This window comes from Dendroctonus ponderosae, unplaced genomic scaffold, assembly GCF_020466585.1.
Source record: "Dendroctonus ponderosae isolate FM_Combo_2020 unplaced genomic scaffold, Dpon_F_20191213v2 Dpon_F_20191213_2, whole genome shotgun sequence".
NCBI lineage: Eukaryota > Metazoa > Arthropoda > Insecta > Coleoptera > Curculionidae > Dendroctonus > Dendroctonus ponderosae.
Genome location: NW_026018165.1, coordinates 18,773,347 through 18,795,257, shown reverse-complemented (window position 1 = coordinate 18,795,257; position 21,911 = coordinate 18,773,347). Strand labels below are relative to the sequence as shown.

Genomic DNA, 21,911 nt, shown 5'->3' with positions numbered 1-21,911 from the left:
CCCAATCAATCAATACTGTATGCCACAAAAAAAGAAACAAATCCGTATATAAATACATATTATATTTCACTTATGTATAAGAAACCACAAGAAAAATATTAATTATAATCACAGAAGAAAAGAATATACAACCACCTCATTTTATATGATTAATCTTATTGTAAATTAACACGATAACTTTCTGGGAAAATACTTGCTGCGTTTAGGCAATAAAAGAACTAAACGCATTAAAGCTAAATACAAACAATATTGGGTTAGAGTTTCCTGTAACTTTGGAGATTCTCGTTTCAGCAATGAGAGGAAATACCAAAACGTGTTGTAACAAATCACATTATGGAATTATTTAGGTAAGGTTGAGATTCAAAAAAAAATCTTACCAATTTTGCAACATGTTTTTGAGAAAGCTCAGAGATTTAAGGATATAAATTAGCACAAATACATTATCATAGTATTTCCAAATAGAAGTCAGATCATTTAAATATAACTTAAGTGTATTGCTCAAGAACTCGATGTATTGGTTAATCAACAAACTACTTTTTAAACACGACTAAATAGCATTGAGATCTAAAAAAATGCCAATAAGGCAACAAAACGAGTGTTTGCAGATAGCAAAGCAGTTTGTAAATATCCTAACCACATCTCATAAGAAATTGCCTAAAGTAATAATAGCACATTCCTTCTAGAATGCACACATATATTAAGTGAGTAAGATATCTGGATATATTTAAAAGGCTTTTATAAAATTCGTAAAAAATTGAGACAGTTTCCATTATATCAGATCTTAAATTGACGCTCTCAAAATATATGTTATCTCTTAAACTGTATTATTGTCTAAAATCGAGAAAAATAGCTTCACGTTTTTCCGTTCGCGTGCGTTAAGAATAACGTTCTACATTATATACCTCTTTTGGAAAGAAATCTATTCCAAGGGTTTACACCGCATAGTCATGTCTCATTATTTTCACAGCGAATTTGGTAGTAGATGAAGTAGAAAAATGTGCGTTAGTAGACACCCACATAAACTTTGTATTCAGTGTTCCGGTCAAAATGTTACTCTAAGAAATAATTTCTTTCAAACTAACGGGAATTTGATAAATCTGAAGTACTTAGTGACTGGAACCGACAGAGACCCATTGGCTTTTTCTATGTTCCACTTCCACGGCAGCTTTAACTTGTGCACATACATGTGCAACGTTAGCACCAGCCGAGACTACGGCCGTAACTAAATGCCGATATTCTGCTTCTAGTTTGTGACCATGCTCAAACATCTCTTTAGCAGCTTTGCCCGATAATTTGTCCAGGCTGTATCTGCAATATTAATCAATAATTTAGTCTAACTGATTTCACAGCCGGTTTTTTACGTACCGAGCATCCTTAACTTCCTTGATCTGTTTCGTACTCTTGAATTTAATCAGTAATACCACAGGGTTGATTTGCAATCGCCTCAATCGTTGCACACTTGCAATAGAAGAGTCCAACATGCAGTGCAATCGGGCATTAGCCACAGCCTTTACAGCTTGGACGGTTATGCATTCGAAGCACGATCCTCGACGTCGGTATTCTATGATGAGACCATCCTCCAATTCCCTAGACAAATTAAATATTTTTTATTGAACTGTCGCTTCATGCATTTGCTGTTAGTTTTACCTATCGAGTTGTGCTTGATTGCAGCGTCTAGTATCAGTTACAGCCCTTTGAAATTTTTCTGGAAAATCGGTAACCAACTTATCGGCAACGCATTCCGCCAAAGGCCCCAAAACTAACACTGGACGAAACTCGGGATATTGAAGTCTTTCTACTCGCTGATATGATACTTGCGACAAGTCTTCATGAAGAGATCCTGAAACAATATTTAGTTTAAACAAAAAATTTAAATAATGCATCAATTTTATATATTTAAAAAACCTACCACTATCAGAGTACCATCCTGAGGACAAATTGCAAAAGCTCGCCAATTCCTTCGAGTCTCGTGAACCAGTGGAACCTAAACCAGAAGATCCGCTTCCATCTCGTTGATGTTTTTTTCGCCTAAAAAAACTACGCCTTGCTGTGGCTGCCGTGCGGCCTTCAAGGGCGTCTCCTCCTCCACGACGCAGCAGCATTTCTTCTTCTACCTGAAAATGAGCAAGAGCCTCATAAATTAGCCCACAAATTGGTAACAAATTTCAAATATAATGCATACTTTATACTTGCTAGGAATCACGCCACATTGTTGTCTATGCCCTTCTCCATCTAATCTCCAGGCGCGCCATTGTCCAGGGACACCATTAAACATGGTGTTGTCCACGTAAAGAACGTCGTCTTTGCTAAATGCCAGTTGTGGAGGGTCAGTAAGGTCATTTCCACTTCTATCGAATCCACAGCGCACGTACAGACTGTCGCCCGGATTGTCCTTAATCTCCTTGTATTCTGAAAGAAATATTGTTTTAAAAAACCGGTCATTGTGATGAGGAAACTGGACTTACTATCAATTCGATAATGGGCCAAAACCTTCACTTTATCAGCAGGTTTAGCCAGCTCATAGGCGGCTTCTTCTGCTGTGGCAGATCGCAAGTCAGTTCCGTTATATTCCAGTATTTGATCTCCCGTCCGCAAACCTGCATGATAGGCTAATGAATCCGATTGAACCGAGTGGATGAAAATGCCAGCAGCATTGCCTCCGACTAGAGATATCCCCAAATTTGATGTTTTTAGCGTTTCGATGCACAAGTATCTGGGCTCTTCCATTGACCCTCTAATAGACAAATGCGCGTAAAACATAAAACATTGTTGCGCTGCTTGCAAAAATCACAAACCTGCTTACTCCTGGTACGCCGCTTTGCCGTTGCATTAGTATCAGAGGCGAAGGCTTATTTTTCAGAGGGGTTTTTCTCACTTCCTTCGGAGAATTGCATGGAGTGGGATCTCCTTCAGCATCTTCGTCTTCGTCGTCCTCATCATCTTCGTTAGATGATGTGCCAGAGAGAGATTCTGCTCCTTCAGTCATCTAGAGGTGCGACTTAATGAATACCTTTCGTTAGCCACAGCCACGGAATTGTTACCTCTCGAAACTTTTCGGGACTGTACTGTACAAGCAATGTGATCGAATCTCCACATTGCATCAAAACACTTGCTGCTAAATTGTAGGTAGCGTTGCGCATGTTGATGCCGCAAACTTCCAGTAGCTGATCGCCAATTTGCAAACCGACGCGACTGGCCAAGCTGCCTTCAGTAACAGTTGAAACAAAAATTCCACCAGTGTCCGCTATTTGAATTCCAAGAGGCTCATTAGACTTTTCTGAAAAAGCACTTTAATCAATAAAAATAGAGGTGGATTTAAAGGCAATAACAAACCTATATGAACTCTCCGCAGTTCGCCTGGCAATGGTTTATGGCCCCAAGGACAGTAGTCCTTTGGAGTGTTGGGTTGAGATGAATGATCCCCAGGGCTACTCAACACTTCTACGTGAAAAATCGGCATGGGACTGCCTCTTTCCGAGCTACCACGCTCTATGCTGCCGGTACTCACTTTGGACGTTACACTAGGATTGGAGGGGACACGAAATCGCTGCTCCCTACAAATAATGCTACATTGAAAAAATGTCCACTGATACAAGTAAGTTGACTGTACCTGTTTCTAGGGTTCCTTGGGTATGTCCCACCAGTCTCAAGTAGGTCAGGCCGTCTTCTGGTTCCAGCATCAACAGACGGGCTGTGGTTGTGTTGATAATGTTCAAAGTTGAAACTCTCCCTCGAGTGATTGTGGGGATGAGGATGGGGATGATATGGATAGTGCATCCTTGGAGGAACAAACAGCTGGCTGGGGCCGCGCGAGTGAGACGGCCCGCCATCGTGAGACGTTCCCAAACTTATATCCCGTTCTGAGTCTGAGCCGTATTTGCTCACTGCAACATGAGATTCAACGAAATTGCCACGTCATTTTCCCTGAAAATAACTCCTTACCTGATCGGGTATTCTTTTTATAATACGGTAACAAGTCCTTATCGTACAATCGTTGAACTGGCATATCGAGGCTGTTATCCGAATTCATATTAACGCTGTGTCTGTTAGACGTACCAACCCTGTTGACTATTTCAAAGGAATCGGCTGGCATTGTAAAGTGGTGGCTCGCATCAACGCTTTTGCACACCGAATGTCGATTGCCGGAGTGCGGATTTTGTGGCATTAGTGGAACTGGAGTGGAATTTCGATAATAATCTTGCGACTCTTTGGGTTGAGCTAGAATACTTAAGGGAGGACGTTCTTTGGTTCTGGTAACTACAGTACCTCCACCTAAAGATGAAAAACATTCATAAATAAACCAGCTGGTAGTAGAATCAACTTCTATCACCTGAAGTTAATACAGCTGTTGCTCTAGCTTTTGGCCAAGTGCCCCCGTTGTTTTTCTCTTCTTTTGGCTGGGACAAATGACGTTTTGCCACGGCCGATGTTCGCTTAATCGTGTTGCTGTGATGGTAACTATCCAAAACCGAATCCAGTTCTGCTATAGCCTGGAAATTCACATACTCACTGAATTCGATCGAAAAACGAATTCCAAACTTACCTGCTCATGCCCAAAATCTATAGGATTAGGTGAGCTGTTTCGGTGCTTCTTTTTATCTTCTTTCGAATGCCGCCAAGGGCCTCTCACCAATTCCAGCTTCTCCTTCAACCAGGCGCTGCTGTTTCTCTCCTGATTGCCGTATTTGTACTCATTCTGACGCAACCAATCTTCGGTCTGGAATTAACGGAGTTTTACCACCAATAACTCGAACAAAGACATTTTGCATACCTGCGAGCTTCTGGTCTCCTTTTTGTTTCTTCTTACAGGGGTGAAAACATTCGGACACTCGGGGTAGCTCATTTTCAAAGTGGTGATGTTAATCACATCAGTGCTCTCATCATTAAGCACTTGCATGGCCTCCCGTACTCCCTCAATGTCGTCCATCAATTTATCGTTGATTCGTATAACGCGATCACCCACAGTGAGACTCTTATCTCTTGCCGCCAAGCTGCCATCGCTTATGCGATTTATATAAACGCCCATTTTCAGTGAAAGTCCATGACAACCTGACAAAATGCTGTTAAGTATGAAACAGCATGGATTTGACATGGAGCTTTACCTGGTGCAAGTCTGGCAGTGTGAATCCACTTGGCGACTTTTTCTCCAGACGCTCTAATCTCATTTCTGGCACATCTGGTACGACGCACCAGAACATGAGCGGCGGGCATGCTGGATCGGATTGCCTCGGTCACCATTCTCAACGAGGCCTGGCTGCAATCCACATCGTTCACTCGAACGATCCTGTCGTGTGGGAAGAATTTACCAATGGCTGAAGATCCAGGTGCTACCGATGCCACATAGACGGAACCGTCACCAGGAAAATCTCGGCCGCCTGTTCAAAAAATATTTCCTTAATAACAAGCATGCAAAAATCAAGCAATTTATTTAAACGCACCGGCAAACTCCAGAGCTTCCTCATCAGAGTTGGTAAGATCTAATTGAATCACCTCAGTATGTCCACAGGCGTGCTGTTGCTCCTCAACGTTCGTCTGAGATAGTCGTCCTTCGCGCTCTATTTGAGCTTCCAAAGCTTCGCGCAAAACCTAAAATTTCAACGGAATTGCGAGTGTAAACAATGCGTTACTGTTGCAAAAATACGCACCTTGTTTTCTTTCAGTAGCTCGTTTCGTTGCTTTTTAATAGCGTCAGATTCTCGTAGAGATTCAGCCAATTCCGACACCGCCCTGTCTCGTTCTTTACGCATATTGTCGCATAAAGTCCGAATGCTTTCTCTTTCCAGGACAATTTTGTCCCGTTCCGAGAACGCCCAGTCTCGCCTACCTTTGGATACTTCAGCTTCTTGTACCTAAATTACAGTTGGTGTAATTTAACGACGATTATCGCTTCAACGGCAACTTACAGCTTCAGCTAGTTCGGTCTGTGCCTTATCTAGACTTTTCCTAAGAGATTCCAATTCCTGATTCGCTTGGTCCAAGTTGTCCAGCCGTTGTCTTTGATTAATAGAACGCGAGTCGTCCCGTAAGTGTTCTTTTCTACCGCCGCCATCGCCCAAAGTGCCCAAACTGTCGATCAAACGCCCTCGACTCTTCTTCATTTGATCACCCAGTAAAAGGCGGCCATCTTCAGACGCTGCTCCCAGCTCCCCAAATTTCTCTCGCAAATCATTGCACTCTTTCAGGGCCTTTAAAGCAAAATTGACCTTATCGATGCACTTGATATTTTTAGTTCAATTTGGAAATACCTTGTCTCTTTCATGTAACGCACTGGCAATTTCCCTTTTGAGAGATTCAAGCTGATAATTCATTCCTCGTTTCGCCTCTTGCAGTTCCTTATTATCGCCGTCAAGCAGTTTCAGTTTTTTCATTGCTTGCGATAAGTCGTCGCTCAGCTTTTCCATCTCTTTGTGCACGGTGTCCCTGCAAAAATGTCTTTAATAACGCAATAGATCATTTTAGATGTTCAGCTACTTAGCGGCATGGTGTAAGGTGTATTTTCTATAAGGCATGAAGCAAAAGGGCATTTAGCCAAATTGGGAATTTAGTGAATTCACTGTTAAATGATATAAAACAATTCGCTCGAGCTGCGACTGAACCCAAACTAACAAAATCTATGATTTTGACATTGCAACTTAATTAAATGAAAAAAATTAACACTTCACTTTAAGGTAAACAAGTAATATTCCTATCTTTCCGCTAATTGCCTCGCAAATACGTTTCTTTTCAGGATATTAACATGCAAATATCCTCTCCGTTTATTTGCTTGCAAATCTATTGGATTTTGCAATATGGAACAATGATATCTATTAAAAAAATACCTTTCGCTCATGATAAGGGTATATTCAGCCATAGTAGCGTTTCGTTCATCAGTCAAGCGTTTTATATCCTTGTTAGCCTTGATAGTCATGTTAACTGATTCTTCATACTGTTGCTGTAATTTCTGATGCGCTTCCCTGTATTTTGCGTAGTCTTTGCAAAGTTTCACCAGCTGTTGCTTCAGGCTTTGCACATCTCGTTGTGCGGCTCCTCGTTCTTGACCTGAACAAAATCACTTTATAATGTTTACCTCTCCCTTAGTCTAGTCTTTTAATGGTAGTTAATCTCACCTAAAACCTCGCACTGCTTATGGAGTCGAGCATTTTCGTCTTGCGCAACTTCCAGCTTCGACAATGCTTGAGTGTGGGACATAAATAAGGCTTCGGAAGCATTGCCATTGTGTTCAGTCAGTTCCTTCAACAGTCGCTGATTTTCGTCTCTTAATTGCTTATTTTCCGTTACGAGTTCCGTGTATTTGTTGCGCAGCGACGCTGAATCCTGACTGGACACTTCCAGTTGATTCATCACAGCCCGATGTTGTTCGCGATAATAATCAATATCCTGGAGGAAAAAGGTGCGCGTAAAAGTTAAGCAAACCTTGTCTAAGCTGTACTAACATGATCACATCTTCTTCTCGGGGTGTTCAGTTCGTTGTTCGGTTTTTCGAATTGCTGCATATACGGATCGTAGTCTCTGGTTGCAAAATTTCTTGACAGGGTATCTGCGGATAAATTAAATCAAGTCCTATGCTAAATGATTTGCTCAAGACTTACTGCTGCTGCCAGCTCCCCCATCACTATTCGATGCCATGCTCAAGGAAGTTTAAGTCAAGTTTTACTTAAAACTGCCTGAAAGCAACAACACAGTCAATTAGGCACAACCAAAGTACGGCTGATTAAAGAATATTTTTTAAATGTTCCAAATCCGATTGTAACTGTAATAAACACTTGTTTTGGACAACATGCTTAATTGCACTATACAGTTGTTTTAAAAACGGTTGTTTAAGTAACTTGAACGCACGAGGCGGATCAGGTCATTTTCAGTGCATAGTTTTTATGTGGAATTTTTGGACAACAGTCACGATTTTCACTAGCGTATCAAGTATTTTTTGCAAAACTTTCATGTTTGAAGGGAATGATAATACGACCAAGCAATTAAAATTGTTAGCTGCACGGAATAATGAAAATCCCGTACGAGTCCTTTATAATAAACTCCTAATTAACTGCCAACATAAATTCGCAAAACATTGTTTTAGAAAGGCAATTATAGAGTCTGAAACGCAAGGCTGCTGAATAATAATTGCATAATATATAGGGGAAACGTGTATAAGAAATGGGATGTTCATATAATCAAGCTTTGTTGCATGATTCACCTGAATAAGTGACTGTGTAAATAATAAAAAACCTGCTTAAAAAATGGTTAGAGACAAGAACAGATATATTTCATGCCCTAAGTGTTGATTAGCGCTTGAAGCCAAACAGCTCTGAAAAAACAAGTCTATTTAAGATGTATATATTTTCAGTTGTATACGAGGTTCGCCTTGAAATATGAATTGGGCTTAAGACTAGAGTGGACGGCAGTCAACTCGGGAGATTCACTAATAATTTAAGATAAATGCGTGTATGAGAATGTCCCGCTTGAAAATAGGTCACACTGCATATTAGCGTCTGATGTGACTAAATGACACATTTCGTCAATATACAAATAAATGTTTCATATAAACCTAACAGGTCTTGTTTCGGTTGCCGAATAATTTGAAAAAATTAGTTGTTTTTATTATAAACAGATTTTTATTCAACCATAGAACAAAGTCAAATTGACTTTTTGCACTTGCAATTCAAACGAGTAACAGAATTGCAACACAGTTGAAATATAGACTAAGCCACCACCATAAAATTGTAGTTAAAACACTCATACAGGAACACTTTAAACTAATGACTTGAAGTTATTTTTTGATAACACGTTCAGATTTTGCAGCACTCAAGTAACTAGAAGCTTACATTAGATATTTGGGCCAAAAGGAGCATTGTGGTTTAATGAAACACCAACCAATCCACGAAGCACCATAAGTGAAACTCGCGTTTGAACTTAATTGGTAACATGCTGATGGAGGAAAAACATCTACCCACTGGGTGCTTAAAGAGACACTTCTGACTAGAATAACTAGTGTGGGCTTAGTACAAAGGTGTAATAAACTAAAATAGACCCAGTTTTGTCACCACATCACCAAATTCACCTTGCAACACTGACTGCCAACCAGCAGGAGCAGCAGGTTCGTTTTTTCAGATCGTCTACCTCTGTTCGTTCAACTAATTAGTTTTGCAACAAAATAATTAACAAACGAATGGGTACACCGCCTGTTACGTATTGTTTGCCCCATCACCCATGCACAGTTTGCCCAATTTCCTTTTATCTGACAAATTAAGCCATCAGGATTATATTTAGACCATTAGTAATCCAGTGGGGAATTGGCTTAGGGGGCTCACCTACCTTTAAGGCATTGTGGACTTTGCATGAGCATGATGTGCTGGGGCTTTTCACACTTTAACTCACATTCACTGAGCGAGTGAACTTTCTTTTCTTGACGTTTCAGCCATTGTTGTAAATATTTTTTTAGCAGCCAGTGGCAGCCAGTTTGGGAAGAAACAATCACCACACTGAAGTTATTCTATGGTTATCCTGATGATTCAAGTTCATTCAAACAAGTTGATTTTATATTATTCGTAGGCGCTTCAGACTTCCCCAAACTCATCAACATTAGTTAATAAAATCCCCAATAAATCACACAAGTTTTTTAGAAAAATTATTGCGCAAGAAACAGGAAAAGTGTAAACATAAGCATTGCAACTATGGATGGAACTTGAGCTTGAGCAATAAATCACAAATGGTGAGGAACTAACCAAAAACTTAACGTCAACAAACATTTCCAATTTTCAAACATTGTCAAATTATTAGTAGCGTAAAATGAGAAGCAAATCTGCAGTAGTTAGCTGAAAATCGCCCCAATCGATGGCAATGAATTCCAACGTGACTGTGCTAAGTTACAACGAAAGCCTGCTGCGAAAGTCCGATGTCGATCTGCTCAAGGGGCCCCATTGGCTGAACGACACCATAATATCCTTTTATTTCGAATATCTGGACGCTGATTTCTTCAAGGGAAATGACTTGTATCTGTTTGTGTCTCCTGAAGTAACCCAGTGTATCAAGCTTTGCCACCAGAGTGAAATAGCGATTTTCCTGGAGCCCCTGCTGCAGGAGAAGAGGCCCAGTTTTATATTCTTTGCTCTAAATGACAATGAACAAACGGAGTACTCAGGCGGAAGTCACTGGAGCCTTTTGGCTTATTCCTGGTAAGAACCGATCCAATGCCAATTCTGGACTTTTGAAGCGGCTTTGATATTTAAGGAGCAAAACTCTGCGTTACTAAGAAATTGTACATTTCAGCCCCGAAAAAATGATGTTTCATTACGACTCATCGCATGGAAGCAACGAGAATCAAGCCATGGATCTTGCGGAAAAAGTGCTGAAGTTCTTTCAGCTGCCCATCGCCGGTCGATTTGAAGAGGCGCCCACATTGCAGCAAAACAATGGCTACGATTGCGGAATTCACGTGCTTTGCAACACCGAACAATTGGCTAGTTATGCGGGACATTACGGCAAACTGAGGGGCTGTCCTAAAGTGACCCCCGAACAAGTTCAGAGTAAAAGATGGGACATTTTAAGTATTATCGAAAAGCTAAGAGCCACCACTCGACCGGGGGCTTTGTAGTCGGTTCAGGTCACAATTTATTACCATTTAGGCAAGTATATGATTAATCTTTCGAACTGTCTTTAATTTGATATGCGTTAGAAGTACTGTTTATTTCCAAATCCTTTAGTTTTATCAACAAAAGACTGAAATCACCCAGATTACAAAAAAATGTTATGCTGGTTGCATACTGTAGACGTCTACTCTCGATGAAAATATCTAAACTGTTAACCTCAATGTATTGTTGACAAAGTTTTAAATAGCAAATATTAATGACTAATTGTAGCTTTATACACTATCTGTTATGTTAACTTTACCGGAAAGCCTCCATAATGAACCTTAGCGTAAAATCACCGATATTTCACACAGTCGTGAAAAGTGCATTGAAATCAACACATTTTTCAAAGTCTGTCTTTGGACTGCGATACATCTCGTGTACAAATATCAGCTGCAATCAAGCACCAGCACAGGACGGTGGTCAAGGAGCGCCTGCTACAACTGCTGAGTTCAGGAATAAGTTGCTAAACGGGCCTAATTTGAAGGATTTTTTCAAAGACGAACATTTGAAGCAACAGGACCATTTACCAGATGAAGAGGTTGGTTTAATGTGATTTTGCCTTAAAAATGGGCACGTTTTCATCATGCAACTACTAACTAATAATACCACTTTTATCCCGAATTAATCCTTACATAAGACTCCAATTTATTAACAAACCTTTCGTAGCTTTTGATTGCTTTTAACTGTAAGTTACTCTCTTTGCTTCAGGTGGTGCCCTACTTGATCCAATCGATGACTTATGGCGAAAACAGAAAGGTATTTTTCGAAGTATATGGATGCCAAATGAATGTGAGTGATACAGAGGTAATATGGTCAATTCTTAAAAACAGTCATTACAAGAAAACGGATGATATACAAGAAGCGGACGTTATTTTAATCGGTGAGCACCAAACCCTGTATCGTATTCTTGCTTTTCAGTCAGTGTTAACTTTGTTTGCTGTTTCCACAAATTGTCTCCTCAAAAACCCGTTCTCTTTATTCTCACTAGCACACTAACAAATTCCCTATGAAATATATTCCAGTTACTTGTGCCATCAGAGAAAGTGCAGAGGAGCGGATTTGGGGCCGTTTAGAAAGTCTCAAAGGCATTAGAAGGACAAGATCGAAAACACGACCTAATTTGAAAATCGGAATACTGGGATGTATGGCCGAAAGGCTCAAGCAAAAAGTGTTGGAAACCGACAAATCAGTGGATTTAGTTGTTGGTCCAGATGCCTATAGAGACTTGCCAAGGTACTGATTCTAAATGAACGAGTTTCCCTTTTCTACATTATCCCAATTTGTAGGCTCTTAGCTTTGACTGCCAATGATCAAAAGTCAATAAACGTGCAGCTTTCGTTTGATGAAACCTATGCAGATATCACACCCATACGATTAAACGAGAATTCAGTGTCTGCCTTTGTGTCTATCATGAGAGGGTGCGATAATATGTGCACGTACTGTATAGTTCCGTTCACTAGAGGCAGGGAACGCTCGCGCCCAGTCAGTTCGATTTTAAAAGAAGTTGAACATCTATCGCAAAACGGAGTCAAGGAAATTACATTATTAGGTGAGCGGTGAGTTTAAGGGCTCTCCAAGTAGAAAACAGATTCTTTTAGGCCAGAACGTTAATAGCTACCGGGATACATCTGAAATCGACTCGACGGAGAATGTGACCAGCTTGGCCAAGGGCTTTAAAACAGTGTACAAACTGAAGAAGGGTGGTCTGCGATTTGCGGACTTATTACACAGAGTTTCAGAGCTAAATCCTGAAATGAGAGTGCGATTTACTTCTCCGCATCCCAAAGATTTCCCCGATGAAGTAATCGAGGTGAGTAAAAACCACAACCAAGTTAAAATAAGCTTGATTTTTTACAATTTTTTTGTCGCAGGTGATCCGAAACCAGGCCAATATTTGCAAAAATCTGCACATGCCGGCCCAGTCTGGAAATTCAGCAGTTTTGGAAAGAATGAGACGCGGCTACACAAGAGAGGCATATTTGGAATTAGTGGCTCATATTAGAAACCGAATTCCTGATGTTGCTCTGACTTCCGATTTCATTTGCGGCTTTTGTTCGGAGACGGACGAAGGTAACATCGCAGCAGCTTAACGAGAGCTGACTGAACATTTTATAATTTTTTTTGAAGAGTTCGAAGATACTATCACACTGATGGAAGAAGTCAAGTATCATTCGGCCTTTGTGTTCCCTTATAGTATGCGCGAAAAAACCACAGCCCATCGTCGATTCAAAGACGATGTTCCCCAGGAAGTGAAAATGCAACGGCTGCAAAGGATGATCGAGGTCTATCGGAGGCACTCATATGTATTGAATTGCTCAGAGATTGGTAGGTGTGATAGTAAAAGCTGCAAGCTCCGGTTCTAGATGGTAACTTTTCAGGTCACACCCATTTGGTTTTGGTGGAGGGATTGAGCAAACGATCTGACCAATGCTTCCAAGGCAGGAACAATAATAACGTTAAGGTGATCCTGCCGGGAACTGATCCAATACCTGCGAAAAATGGACAGTATATGAAGCTTTTGAAGCCTGGAGACTATGTAGCTGTTCACATAAATGCCGCCAGCTCTCAAGTGTTAAAAGGTAATTTGAATGGAGGGAACGGCAGTGGTTTGAAATTTCCATATTGATTAGTGGTTTTTAATTTTTTTTGTGGTTGCAGGCATACCATTGTACTATACCGGGCTACAAGAGTTCTATGAAAAGCACGACTGGCATCATGCTGCTGATAGATTAACTTTGCCTTTCCAAGGCTAATTGTAATGCGGATTAATAAATGTGTTTTGATTATTGGGTGTTTTTATTGAATCCTTGACTTGTTCGCAAGGAGTCCTTGGGTCGACTTTTTTACAACATAACGCCAGGTTATAAATATTTTACTTGTCCAACTGCTAATTAACACATTAGTTGCAAAATTGGTCTATCAACTCTCTCCGCCTCTGCTAATTCGCCCATTGACAACAAACAGTCTCGCAAAGAACTGCTCCTTCAACGTGACCCACTTTCTTCTCGGACAGCGCCATTTCTTCTTTCACCTTACCAGTCTGCGCCGGTCCTGCTGACTGACTGACCACAGACTGGTCTTCAGTAGGTCGAACCAGCAGCTGTTTCTTCGGTTGTTCTTCCGCAGCGTGTCGCATCATGTTCAAGTGCATCGAAGAGAAATCGAACCCCGAAAAATCGCGGTGTTTACTACTCAACAAGTAGATTTTCTATTAATTGATTGAGTGCGAGCGCGAAATATTCCGATTTTGGATGTAAGATATGCAAAATGATAGGCTGCTTCATTTTACTTGTAAGTATCCTAAGCTGGTTTTTGCAACCTTTGAAAAGTGGAAGAGACTGGGAGGCGGTCTGTTGTGGGGCACAGATGAAACTTCTGAGTTATTTTCGAAGCTGGGGGAAATTTTGGTTGAAAAGGGGTTTTGCATGCATTGCAACCGTGAAGCACGAAATAAAATTTCCGGGAGCTTCAGAAAAACTGGAGAAGTTTTTCCTGTAGACCCCACTAAACCGCTTGCAACATTTTCATTTTGATAAAAATGTCCTTCCAGTTTTTTGTTAGATTGTTGGGTTTTGTTCTTTGAGTTTCGCTTTTCGGCTTAAAAATTGTATTGGGTATAATTGCGCGTTTTTTACACCAACTGAAAATCGGTTTAGCCAGTTGTAATGAATGGTATATATTTCTGATAATGTACCGTTAATATAAGTCGCTTCGTCACGCCCGATTTCAGCGGAATCGCAAACTGCTTTCAATTTTAATAAATTTATTTTTTCTGAAATTCTGTTATGTTTGTTTAATTGGCCTCCATTTATGGGAGATTTTAGCGTCCCATTCATTTCCCATTGTTGGTCATCTACGTGAATAAATACCGGCGGTCATAAAAACACCCGTAAGTAAGTATTGCACAATAACTTACAAATTGTTTACTGAGTACTCGGTAATTGACTCCTAGATTACCACTTTGAGGAAGTGGGTTTTGGGGTTGCGTAAATATTGGGAAAAGAATATTAAATTTGATATTTTTTAGACATCAGTACATTATTGCGAATCGTTTTTTTACAAGTACATTATAAATAAAAAATCAGTTGAAGTCCAACCGTGGACATTTGGCTGAAACTGAATCTACCGTTATTTTTCTTATCAGTTGCAACGCATGAAGTTGGTCTCGTTGACCACCCATGTAACACGCCTTTTCCTCTTCAGTTCTTTCCGTAATGATTTCAAATAAATAATTCTAATTTATGGATTAGGGGCAACCGAAATGAATTTAGTCACGGTTTTATTAACTACTTCTAGTGCTCGACTAAACAAGCCGGTTCAAAATGCACGGGGCGGAATAAATGATTAAGTTCCAGTACGCAAATGAAAGTGATGAACCAGGAAAGAGAAAAGTCGCTTCAACTGGAGGATTTCGTAGTTGGAAAGTTCGATTTCTTTCGGTCAGGGCTCGGCCATTAAGCGATTTATTTGGCTTTTCATTTGGTCCGCTTAATCGATCATTCTTGTCGTTGCGAGTAAAGTGAAATTGAGGCATTTTTCCTTGGAAACGATTGCTGTGAGGCTTCAGTAATATTCTAAACTTCTTCATGAATCTTTATGATCTCACTTGAGTATAAAACACTAAAAGTAGAGCTGATTATTGTACAGTTTTGGCTGATTTTTGCCTTTTGCATACACATAAAAATGCATACTTTTATTAATTTTGATTCATTTTCCTGACTGCGTGTAATTGTGATTATATTCTCTTCCATCCTGGGTTTCAATCAAAGTGTGAAATATTTTTTTATATCGTTTATTTCATAACGTTTCGACGAGACAATAGCGCCATCATCAGATTCAAAATTCATACAAACTCATAATTGGGAAACATTAGATTCTTTTAGGTCTTTGCTGTCTTGAAATCTCCAATTTGTTTTTGAGAAACAAATTTTTATGAGTTTGTATGAATTTTGAATCTGTTGATGGCGCTGTTGCCTCGCCGAAACGTTATGCAATAAACGATATATTTTTTTTTATTTCGCCCTTTGACTGAAACCCAGGAAGAAAAAGAATATTTATTTTATTCATAATTTGGGCTGCGATCCATGTTCCGCTGTTACAAGTATTGGACAGATTGGTTAATAATTAATTGAATTTTACTGACAAACCGATTAAGTGCCATTAATGCAAGCAAGCAAATGTAGATTAGGGAAATGTGAATACGTAGTCCAGAGAGCTAAAAGTGTTTTCATTGCAACAGAGTTTAACTTTAGTTTGTGGTTTCATTAAGTAATTTTCGTCGAGGTTTTTTGCAGATTTAGTCAGTAAACCGCATACTTGGTGGAGGTTGTTCCTGGTTTTTAAGCATCTTAAAATATAAAAATTTGAGGGCTTTTTTTTTCAACTTTTTGAAGTTTTACAACCAAATGCCCTAACTTAGAACCTATACTTAGAACAAATGGAATTCTGAACCGTCATCATATCACTTTTATATCTACATCTTACAAGAATAGTGGGGTTTTTCGGTCAACGGTTTGCAAAAAACTTGTTTATTTTGCGCCAACGTTTCGGCTTTTTTTTAACATCGAACTGCCTTTATAAAATTCAGTCTTGCAACATTAACTGAGAAAAGTATCGGTTGCGACCACCAAAACMAAAAAATTCTGATTCAAATTATTAAARAAATTGAAACATTAGAAAAAACGCACAAACTTCTGTTTTGCGTATTGTTTCTTATCTCTGCTCTSCCCGACAGCTTCGGCAGAATTTCGACACARAACTGAAGAAATATCTGCTGTAAAAAGAAAATGTATTGCCTCCTGCCAGAATTATTAAACATCGTATATCGGAATGAACATTTTCAMGAGAAAACCGCAGAAAAACACGCAAATTGCTTCAATATATCACCCGGAGAAGCCACTTTACAAGTTTCCAATTTGTCAATACCCTGGCAAAATGATTGCAGGCGTTCAAATATTTCACTCTGCAATACTCTTTCGTGTAGTTGCAATGTGGGAAAGAGTTGGTCGATGGTACCGTTTTTCTTCGATGTAATTGTGTCTGATGGCCAAGTTACTTGCCCGAGCTTTAGTGATTTTATTGTTGTAAATCCCGCTTTACTGTTGCAGCATTATTAACGTTCTTATGATTTATTTATTAGATTATTATATTCAAGCAGATTTTAAAACAGTTTTCTGAGCCGATCGGGAAACGCAAAAAATGGGCGCTGAAAGAACGAAATGTTGCGCTTATGAATGTGCTAAAAAGTAAAACTTGCATTAATATTACTATGTGCGATTGGAACCACCTGTTCCTCCGTCTTTGAAGCATCCATGCGATCGTCGAAGATCTAAGTGTGTTAGTGGGTTATTTGTGCTTTGTATGCAGGCTTCGCACTGTTGCTTTCACGAAACTAATCGACCATAAATATCCGATTTCTATCAATTTTTCAAAAATTTTCAAACCTATCGAAAGAACTATAAACAACAACCACCAAATTACTATATTATTATTCCACCATGATCTTATTCAAGTTTGAATCGCTTCGCAGGATAGTAATTTTTTTCTTACTTTCCAGCTCTATGCCTATACTATATCCGGTATAGGTTACGACGCAGGAGGCGGAGATAGGGCGACCTGCGGTCGCCCTTATCGGACTGGGCGCGTCTACCAGCCGCCCTGCGATGTGGGCCGCTTGGGCTACTGCACAAGTGCCGGTCAATTGTATCCCTGGAGGGCGGTAAAGCGATTTGTTAAAGACAATCAAGGGTTGATGCGCCGAATGTACGGGGATCAACGGCATGGGCATGTGCTAAGGGCGGAACTAACCGATGGGGATGATTTTGAGGAGCAGTGGGAAAAGCGAGAGAAGGAAAAGGGCGGCTACGGGCATTGGAAACCCACGCCGGTTAGGTGAGTAGTGAAAAATACCCTGTGAAAGAAAATTAATGGGCAAAGTTGCTCAGGGTTGGACGATACAATGGAGACCTCGACAATGATCTTGAGGAGGAATTGAGTATGGATTTTGACGACGAGCCTCGATACCTTAGAGGAGATACGGCGAACGACGATGTGCTGAATACAAAGTTTGTGGTGTCCGAGCAAGAAGCTGCCATTGCCATCAAACTAGCCGAGTTGAAAGCTGCTCATTTTCGGTATGAACACATAGAAAAAGAAGTTTCTCCTAATAATAGCTTCCATCCAGGCCAGTGAACTATAGAACGCAACATACGACTCACCGGCCAGCAGGAGCCAGTACAAAGCTCACCAAGCCGCCAGCATCAACAGAAAAGCTTCATCCTGCCACTTCTGCCAACGTGACCAAGCTGAAACCGTTCAATGGCGCTTTGAAAAAGAACGCTTCTGATGCCAATGAGACCAGCAGCAAAGAGCCGATCACCATGAAAGCTTCGAAGCCGACAACCGATCCTTTTACTGAAGAATCCACTCTGCTTACCAGCTCTGCTGCTACAACAGGTATTTACTGGCTCATCTGTCGCATTAATACCAGGTTTAAATTATTCGGTGTTTGCAGAAGACTCAATGGAGCAATCGACGACTGATACTACCACTGAGTGGGTATCCAAGAAGTTTTCCTTTCCTGCAACCACTTATCTAACCAAAAGTGACGGGTTTAGCAAAATCACCACTTCAAAACCGCCCTCACCAATCGCAGAAACAGAAACAATGCCAGTGAGTGTAAAAGTTGGAAACCCTTCGGGAGCTGGTGAAGATGGGCATTGGGATCAAACTGCCGAATTCAGTGAAAACAGTGAAGTGTACAGTGAAAGTAGCGACGAATTGAAGCATCCAGACCGAAACCAGGCGATGTTGTTTCAAGACATGGTGGAAGATCCTCCGAAGAAAGGCCCGGTCGATTACCACAACATGAAGGGAATGTAAGTTTCATTAAGCGAGGTGATTTGCTGAAATGTTTGGCGACAAACAGGCAAGCTTTGGTCAATAACTTTCTACACGCTGCATGCACTATTTAGTGAGTGAAAGTAAGTGCAAATGCGTGAAAGTCTACAAAAAGGGAACGCAGTTGGTTGTTATATTGAGAAGAAATCTGGATTTGCAGGGAAAATGGCACTGATTAGAGCGGTTATTTGGAGAGCTCAAGACATTAGAAGGGGTTTAATCGAGCGTCTATCGGCAGAGAAAGTGATATTAAGTGAAACCTTTATTTTTATTTATTTTCCTGACTGCGTGTAATTGTTATTATATCCTTTTCCTTCCTGGATTTCAGTCAAAGTGTGAAATAATTTTTGTTTATATCGTTGATTTTATAACGCTTCGGCGAGACAACAGCGCCATCATCAGATTTGAAATTCATACAAACTCATAATTGGGAAACATTAGATTCTTTTAGGTCTTTGCTGTCTTGAAACCTCAAGATTCGGTTTCAAGACAGCAAAGACCTAAAAGAATCTAATGTTTCCCAATTATGAGTTTGTATGAATTTCAAATCTGATGATGGCGCTGTTGTCTCGCCGAAACGTTATTAAATAAACGATATAAAAATTTGTTTCTCAAAAAACAAATTTGAGGTTTCAAGACAGCAAAGACCTGAATGAATCTAATGTTTCCCAATTATGAGTTTGAAATAAACGATCTTAATTTTTTATTTCACATTTTACTGAAAGCCACAACAATGTAAAAGAAAATGATCAAACGCGGTATGGAATTTAATTGGATTGCCTTGCGTTCCCAGTCCAACTGCGCGACTAAATTCGGGTTTTAAACGGCTTTAAAACTTGTTAAAATTACGGCCTAAACGCAAAAACACCCACAACAGTCACATTCTAAACTCTCTAAAAAAATGTTAAGCAATTTAAACTCGCAACAGCCCATAAAAATCAGCTTCTAAATACTTACAAAGATTAAAAATACAAAGATAAAAGCACACCCATCGACACCATCGACAATTTATGGGTTTTCTAGACTGTTTTTAACATAAACCATAACCATGTTCCCTTCAACGAGCAAATTTGTTTCTGGAAAGCACATTCATTTACCAAACGTTCCACCCTTACGGTTATACAAAACCTTTTTTTTTTATTTGCGCAGCAATGCATGTCCTGTTAAAGAAGAAGTGGTAGCACCATTTTGGGCCAACAATACTCGAGGAGAAGTTCTGGCCCTTTTGAACATGTATCCGTTCGAGCAATACGTGCATTGGGAAAAGTGCACTTTCGAGCACAGGCAAATGTACTGCAGAGAGGGCTGTAGATGCGAACAGCAATACAGGCTGCATCGGTAATAAGCCTTTAAGTTTTTCCCATTTATTGGTTCTTAACTGAAGGAATTTTCAGTTTATTGGCGTATGATCCGAGCAATGAATGCCGAGGAATTTTTTCCGATTGGTTCAAGTTCCCGTCCTGTTGCGTCTGCATTTGTTATGATATGCCGCCGGAGTTTCGGGTCACATCGAGAAGTCCGAGGTTTCAAATGTCCTTTTCAGAGGAGGCCGGTGGAGAATGAAGCATTACAAAAAATTAACTATGTTTAAGTTTTAACAGTTTTATAGAAAGATAAGGCTCGTGATACTTTAGGGCACTTACTTAATATAAGGTTAGCTGATAAAACATTTAAATAAGCGCTAAATAAAGCACCTTAAACAATGACTTTGTAAACTAGTGTACTATTAATATAACTGACTATTTACTCGTATGTTCAAATGTAACTTGTAAGTGTTTCAAATTGGTTTAAGTGCGTCTAGTCCTTTTTTGTTGATTTTTTAAATTTGTTACTTTCGATATTGTCTAATTTTTTTAATTTAGACGGTTATTTTTAGCGAATAAACTAGAAATCGCAACGTGTTCCAAGCGAGTTTTTTTTTTAGAAAATGCCTTTCCACGCATTAGTTTATTAGTAATTTAGCTCTAATGACATAATTACATGGCGATAAATCCTTATAATTGCTTAATCATAATCCAGCGGTTAAGTGAGTGCGAAATGATGGCTTCTAAGGGTATATTCACGGAAAGCTAGCATCGTTGGGTTGTTCTTCACATTTATCAATTATTAAGCGATTAGGTGGTTTTGCTCCTATAAAAGTTCAATCTACTTAATGTATGAACATCAATGTTCCTCAGAATGGCGCCTGATAAGGTAAGGGTTGATTAATGCGTTTTTTTCTTCGATTTGATTGGTTGGTTTTAGCCATTTGAATTTCTCTACGCGTACGCAACAGACAGATTTGTTCTAAAATGTTGGGGCATTTATCCCTTCACGCCAGACAAATGGCTGAGAAATTACATACTGCGCTTTTTAACATATTTGCTTATCTCGACTTACTTTTTTTCAACTGCGGCCTTCATCGTAAAGAATTTTGATAACGTTGTGCATCTGGTGCAAGCGTTGTATTTGCTGCTAACAGCCTTTGATTTAAAAGGTTGGTACCTATTTCGCTAAAAATCCTCACAAATTTRACAAAAACTCGAGGTTAAAATTTAATTTTAAGTAGTAACTCACTAAAAGTGTTTTRAAATGTCAATTKAAAATAAAAAATAAGATGACTCATTTTGCAAAAATTWCAAAAAACTATTTGAGCTCAAAAYATATGAAAGTAAAAAGATTAAAAAATTAARKYAKAKMYAATTWWAAMTWSWRKTTWWAATTATGGCAKAKCCAAATTTAAYTACAATTTTMAWMTYWWTASTTTYWTWGTAMTTTTAAGTAGCTCAAATAKTTTTTTGTAATTTTTGCAAARTKWKTSAWYTTRWWTTTTATTTTCAATTGACATTTCAAGACACTTTTAGTTTTCACGAAGTTRAGAATTAAATTAATCATCTTTTCATGATAATTTCMACAAAAAKTTGCATCAAACCAATATTGAATATACAAGGTGATCAACGCCTTCGAATGACTTGGTTAGATTGTTCCACTCAACAATCACTAGAAATTTGATTATTTCTTTTAAAATATTATTATTCTAAATCAATTTTAGTAAAAGTTGTAATTCTCGTTATATACTGCGACGTATTTTCTTCGCTGGAAGGTTATTTTTTCCATTCAAGTTTATATGACACTAGCGAAGAAATGCTACTCTATATGAAGAAAAAAGTGGAAGAAACTATGAAGCTATTAACAGTGTACAGAGTTTGGGTGGCTATAACTCTTTTGGCCTTCATTGGAACACCTTTTCTTACCAGTGCAGGCACGTACAGATGGGCATACCTTATTGTATTTGTACTTTTTCTATTTAAATTGATTTTTTTTAGATTGTTGTCAGCCGCTCTTTTTCCCTGGAAAATTCACGACACTAAATCGTACATGTTTACACTGTTCATACAGACGTGGACTTCA

The 21,911-nt window shown here is 39.3% G+C and overlaps 4 protein-coding genes across 8 annotated transcripts; 3 read left to right on the top strand and 1 right to left on the bottom strand.

Moving 5' to 3' along the window:
- Window positions 1-45: 45 nt before the first annotated feature.
- Window positions 46-9,394, bottom strand: LOC109545271 (disks large homolog 5). Of its 3 annotated transcripts, none has more exons than XM_019915853.2 (24): window positions 9,307-9,394; window positions 7,590-7,664; window positions 7,434-7,537; window positions 7,107-7,377; window positions 6,819-7,038; window positions 6,246-6,420; window positions 5,904-6,185; window positions 5,646-5,849; window positions 5,439-5,586; window positions 5,103-5,375; window positions 4,772-5,049; window positions 4,544-4,717; window positions 4,331-4,490; window positions 3,943-4,272; window positions 3,611-3,884; window positions 3,334-3,554; window positions 3,042-3,277; window positions 2,796-2,986; window positions 2,466-2,734; window positions 2,183-2,409; window positions 1,910-2,114; window positions 1,648-1,840; window positions 1,366-1,587; window positions 46-1,308 (listed from the first exon to the last, which is right to left on the bottom strand). In XM_019915853.2, exons 2-24 carry the CDS (start codon window positions 7,624-7,626, stop codon window positions 1,107-1,109), a joined length of 4,896 nt encoding a protein of 1,631 aa, XP_019771412.2. In that variant the 5' UTR covers window positions 7,627-7,664; window positions 9,307-9,394; the 3' UTR covers window positions 46-1,106. The 3 variants fall into 3 exon arrangements, with proteins under 3 accessions (XP_019771412.2, XP_048519669.1, XP_019771413.2); XM_048663712.1 differs by lacking the exon at window positions 9,307-9,394 and adding an exon at window positions 9,053-9,205; XM_019915854.2 differs by lacking the exon at window positions 9,307-9,394 and adding an exon at window positions 8,817-8,902.
- A 221-nt stretch (window positions 9,395-9,615) lies between these two features.
- LOC109545283 (sentrin-specific protease 8) lies at window positions 9,616-10,637 on the top strand. 2 transcript variants are annotated; one of them, XM_019915869.2, is made up of 3 exons: window positions 9,616-9,703; window positions 9,772-10,166; window positions 10,261-10,637. In XM_019915869.2, the coding sequence occupies exons 2-3, from the start codon at window positions 9,826-9,828 to the stop codon at window positions 10,583-10,585; spliced, it is 666 nt and encodes a 221-aa protein (XP_019771428.1). In that variant the 5' UTR covers window positions 9,616-9,703; window positions 9,772-9,825; the 3' UTR covers window positions 10,586-10,637. The 2 variants fall into 2 exon arrangements, with proteins under 2 accessions (XP_019771428.1, XP_019771427.1); XM_019915868.1 differs by having other exon boundaries at window positions 9,703-10,166.
- On the top strand, window positions 10,634-13,408 carry LOC109545274 (CDK5RAP1-like protein). Its single transcript, XM_019915860.2, has 9 exons — window positions 10,634-11,160; window positions 11,331-11,502; window positions 11,645-11,855; window positions 11,909-12,171; window positions 12,221-12,432; window positions 12,494-12,692; window positions 12,750-12,947; window positions 13,001-13,201; window positions 13,281-13,408. Exons 1-9 carry the CDS (start codon window positions 10,897-10,899, stop codon window positions 13,373-13,375), a joined length of 1,815 nt encoding a protein of 604 aa, XP_019771419.2. The 5' UTR covers window positions 10,634-10,896; the 3' UTR covers window positions 13,376-13,408.
- Window positions 13,409-13,715: 307 nt separating this feature from the next.
- LOC109545280 (protein spaetzle 4) lies at window positions 13,716-20,422 on the top strand. Of its 2 annotated transcripts, none has more exons than XM_048663717.1 (7): window positions 13,716-13,913; window positions 17,179-17,513; window positions 17,567-17,755; window positions 17,806-18,077; window positions 18,139-18,499; window positions 19,671-19,859; window positions 19,916-20,422. In XM_048663717.1, exons 1-7 carry the CDS (start codon window positions 13,890-13,892, stop codon window positions 20,082-20,084), a joined length of 1,539 nt encoding a protein of 512 aa, XP_048519674.1. In that variant the 5' UTR covers window positions 13,716-13,889; the 3' UTR covers window positions 20,085-20,422. The 2 variants fall into 2 exon arrangements, with proteins under 2 accessions (XP_048519674.1, XP_019771425.2); XM_019915866.2 differs by having other exon boundaries at window positions 18,136-18,499.
- The last annotated feature ends 1,489 nt before the right edge of the window (window positions 20,423-21,911 follow it).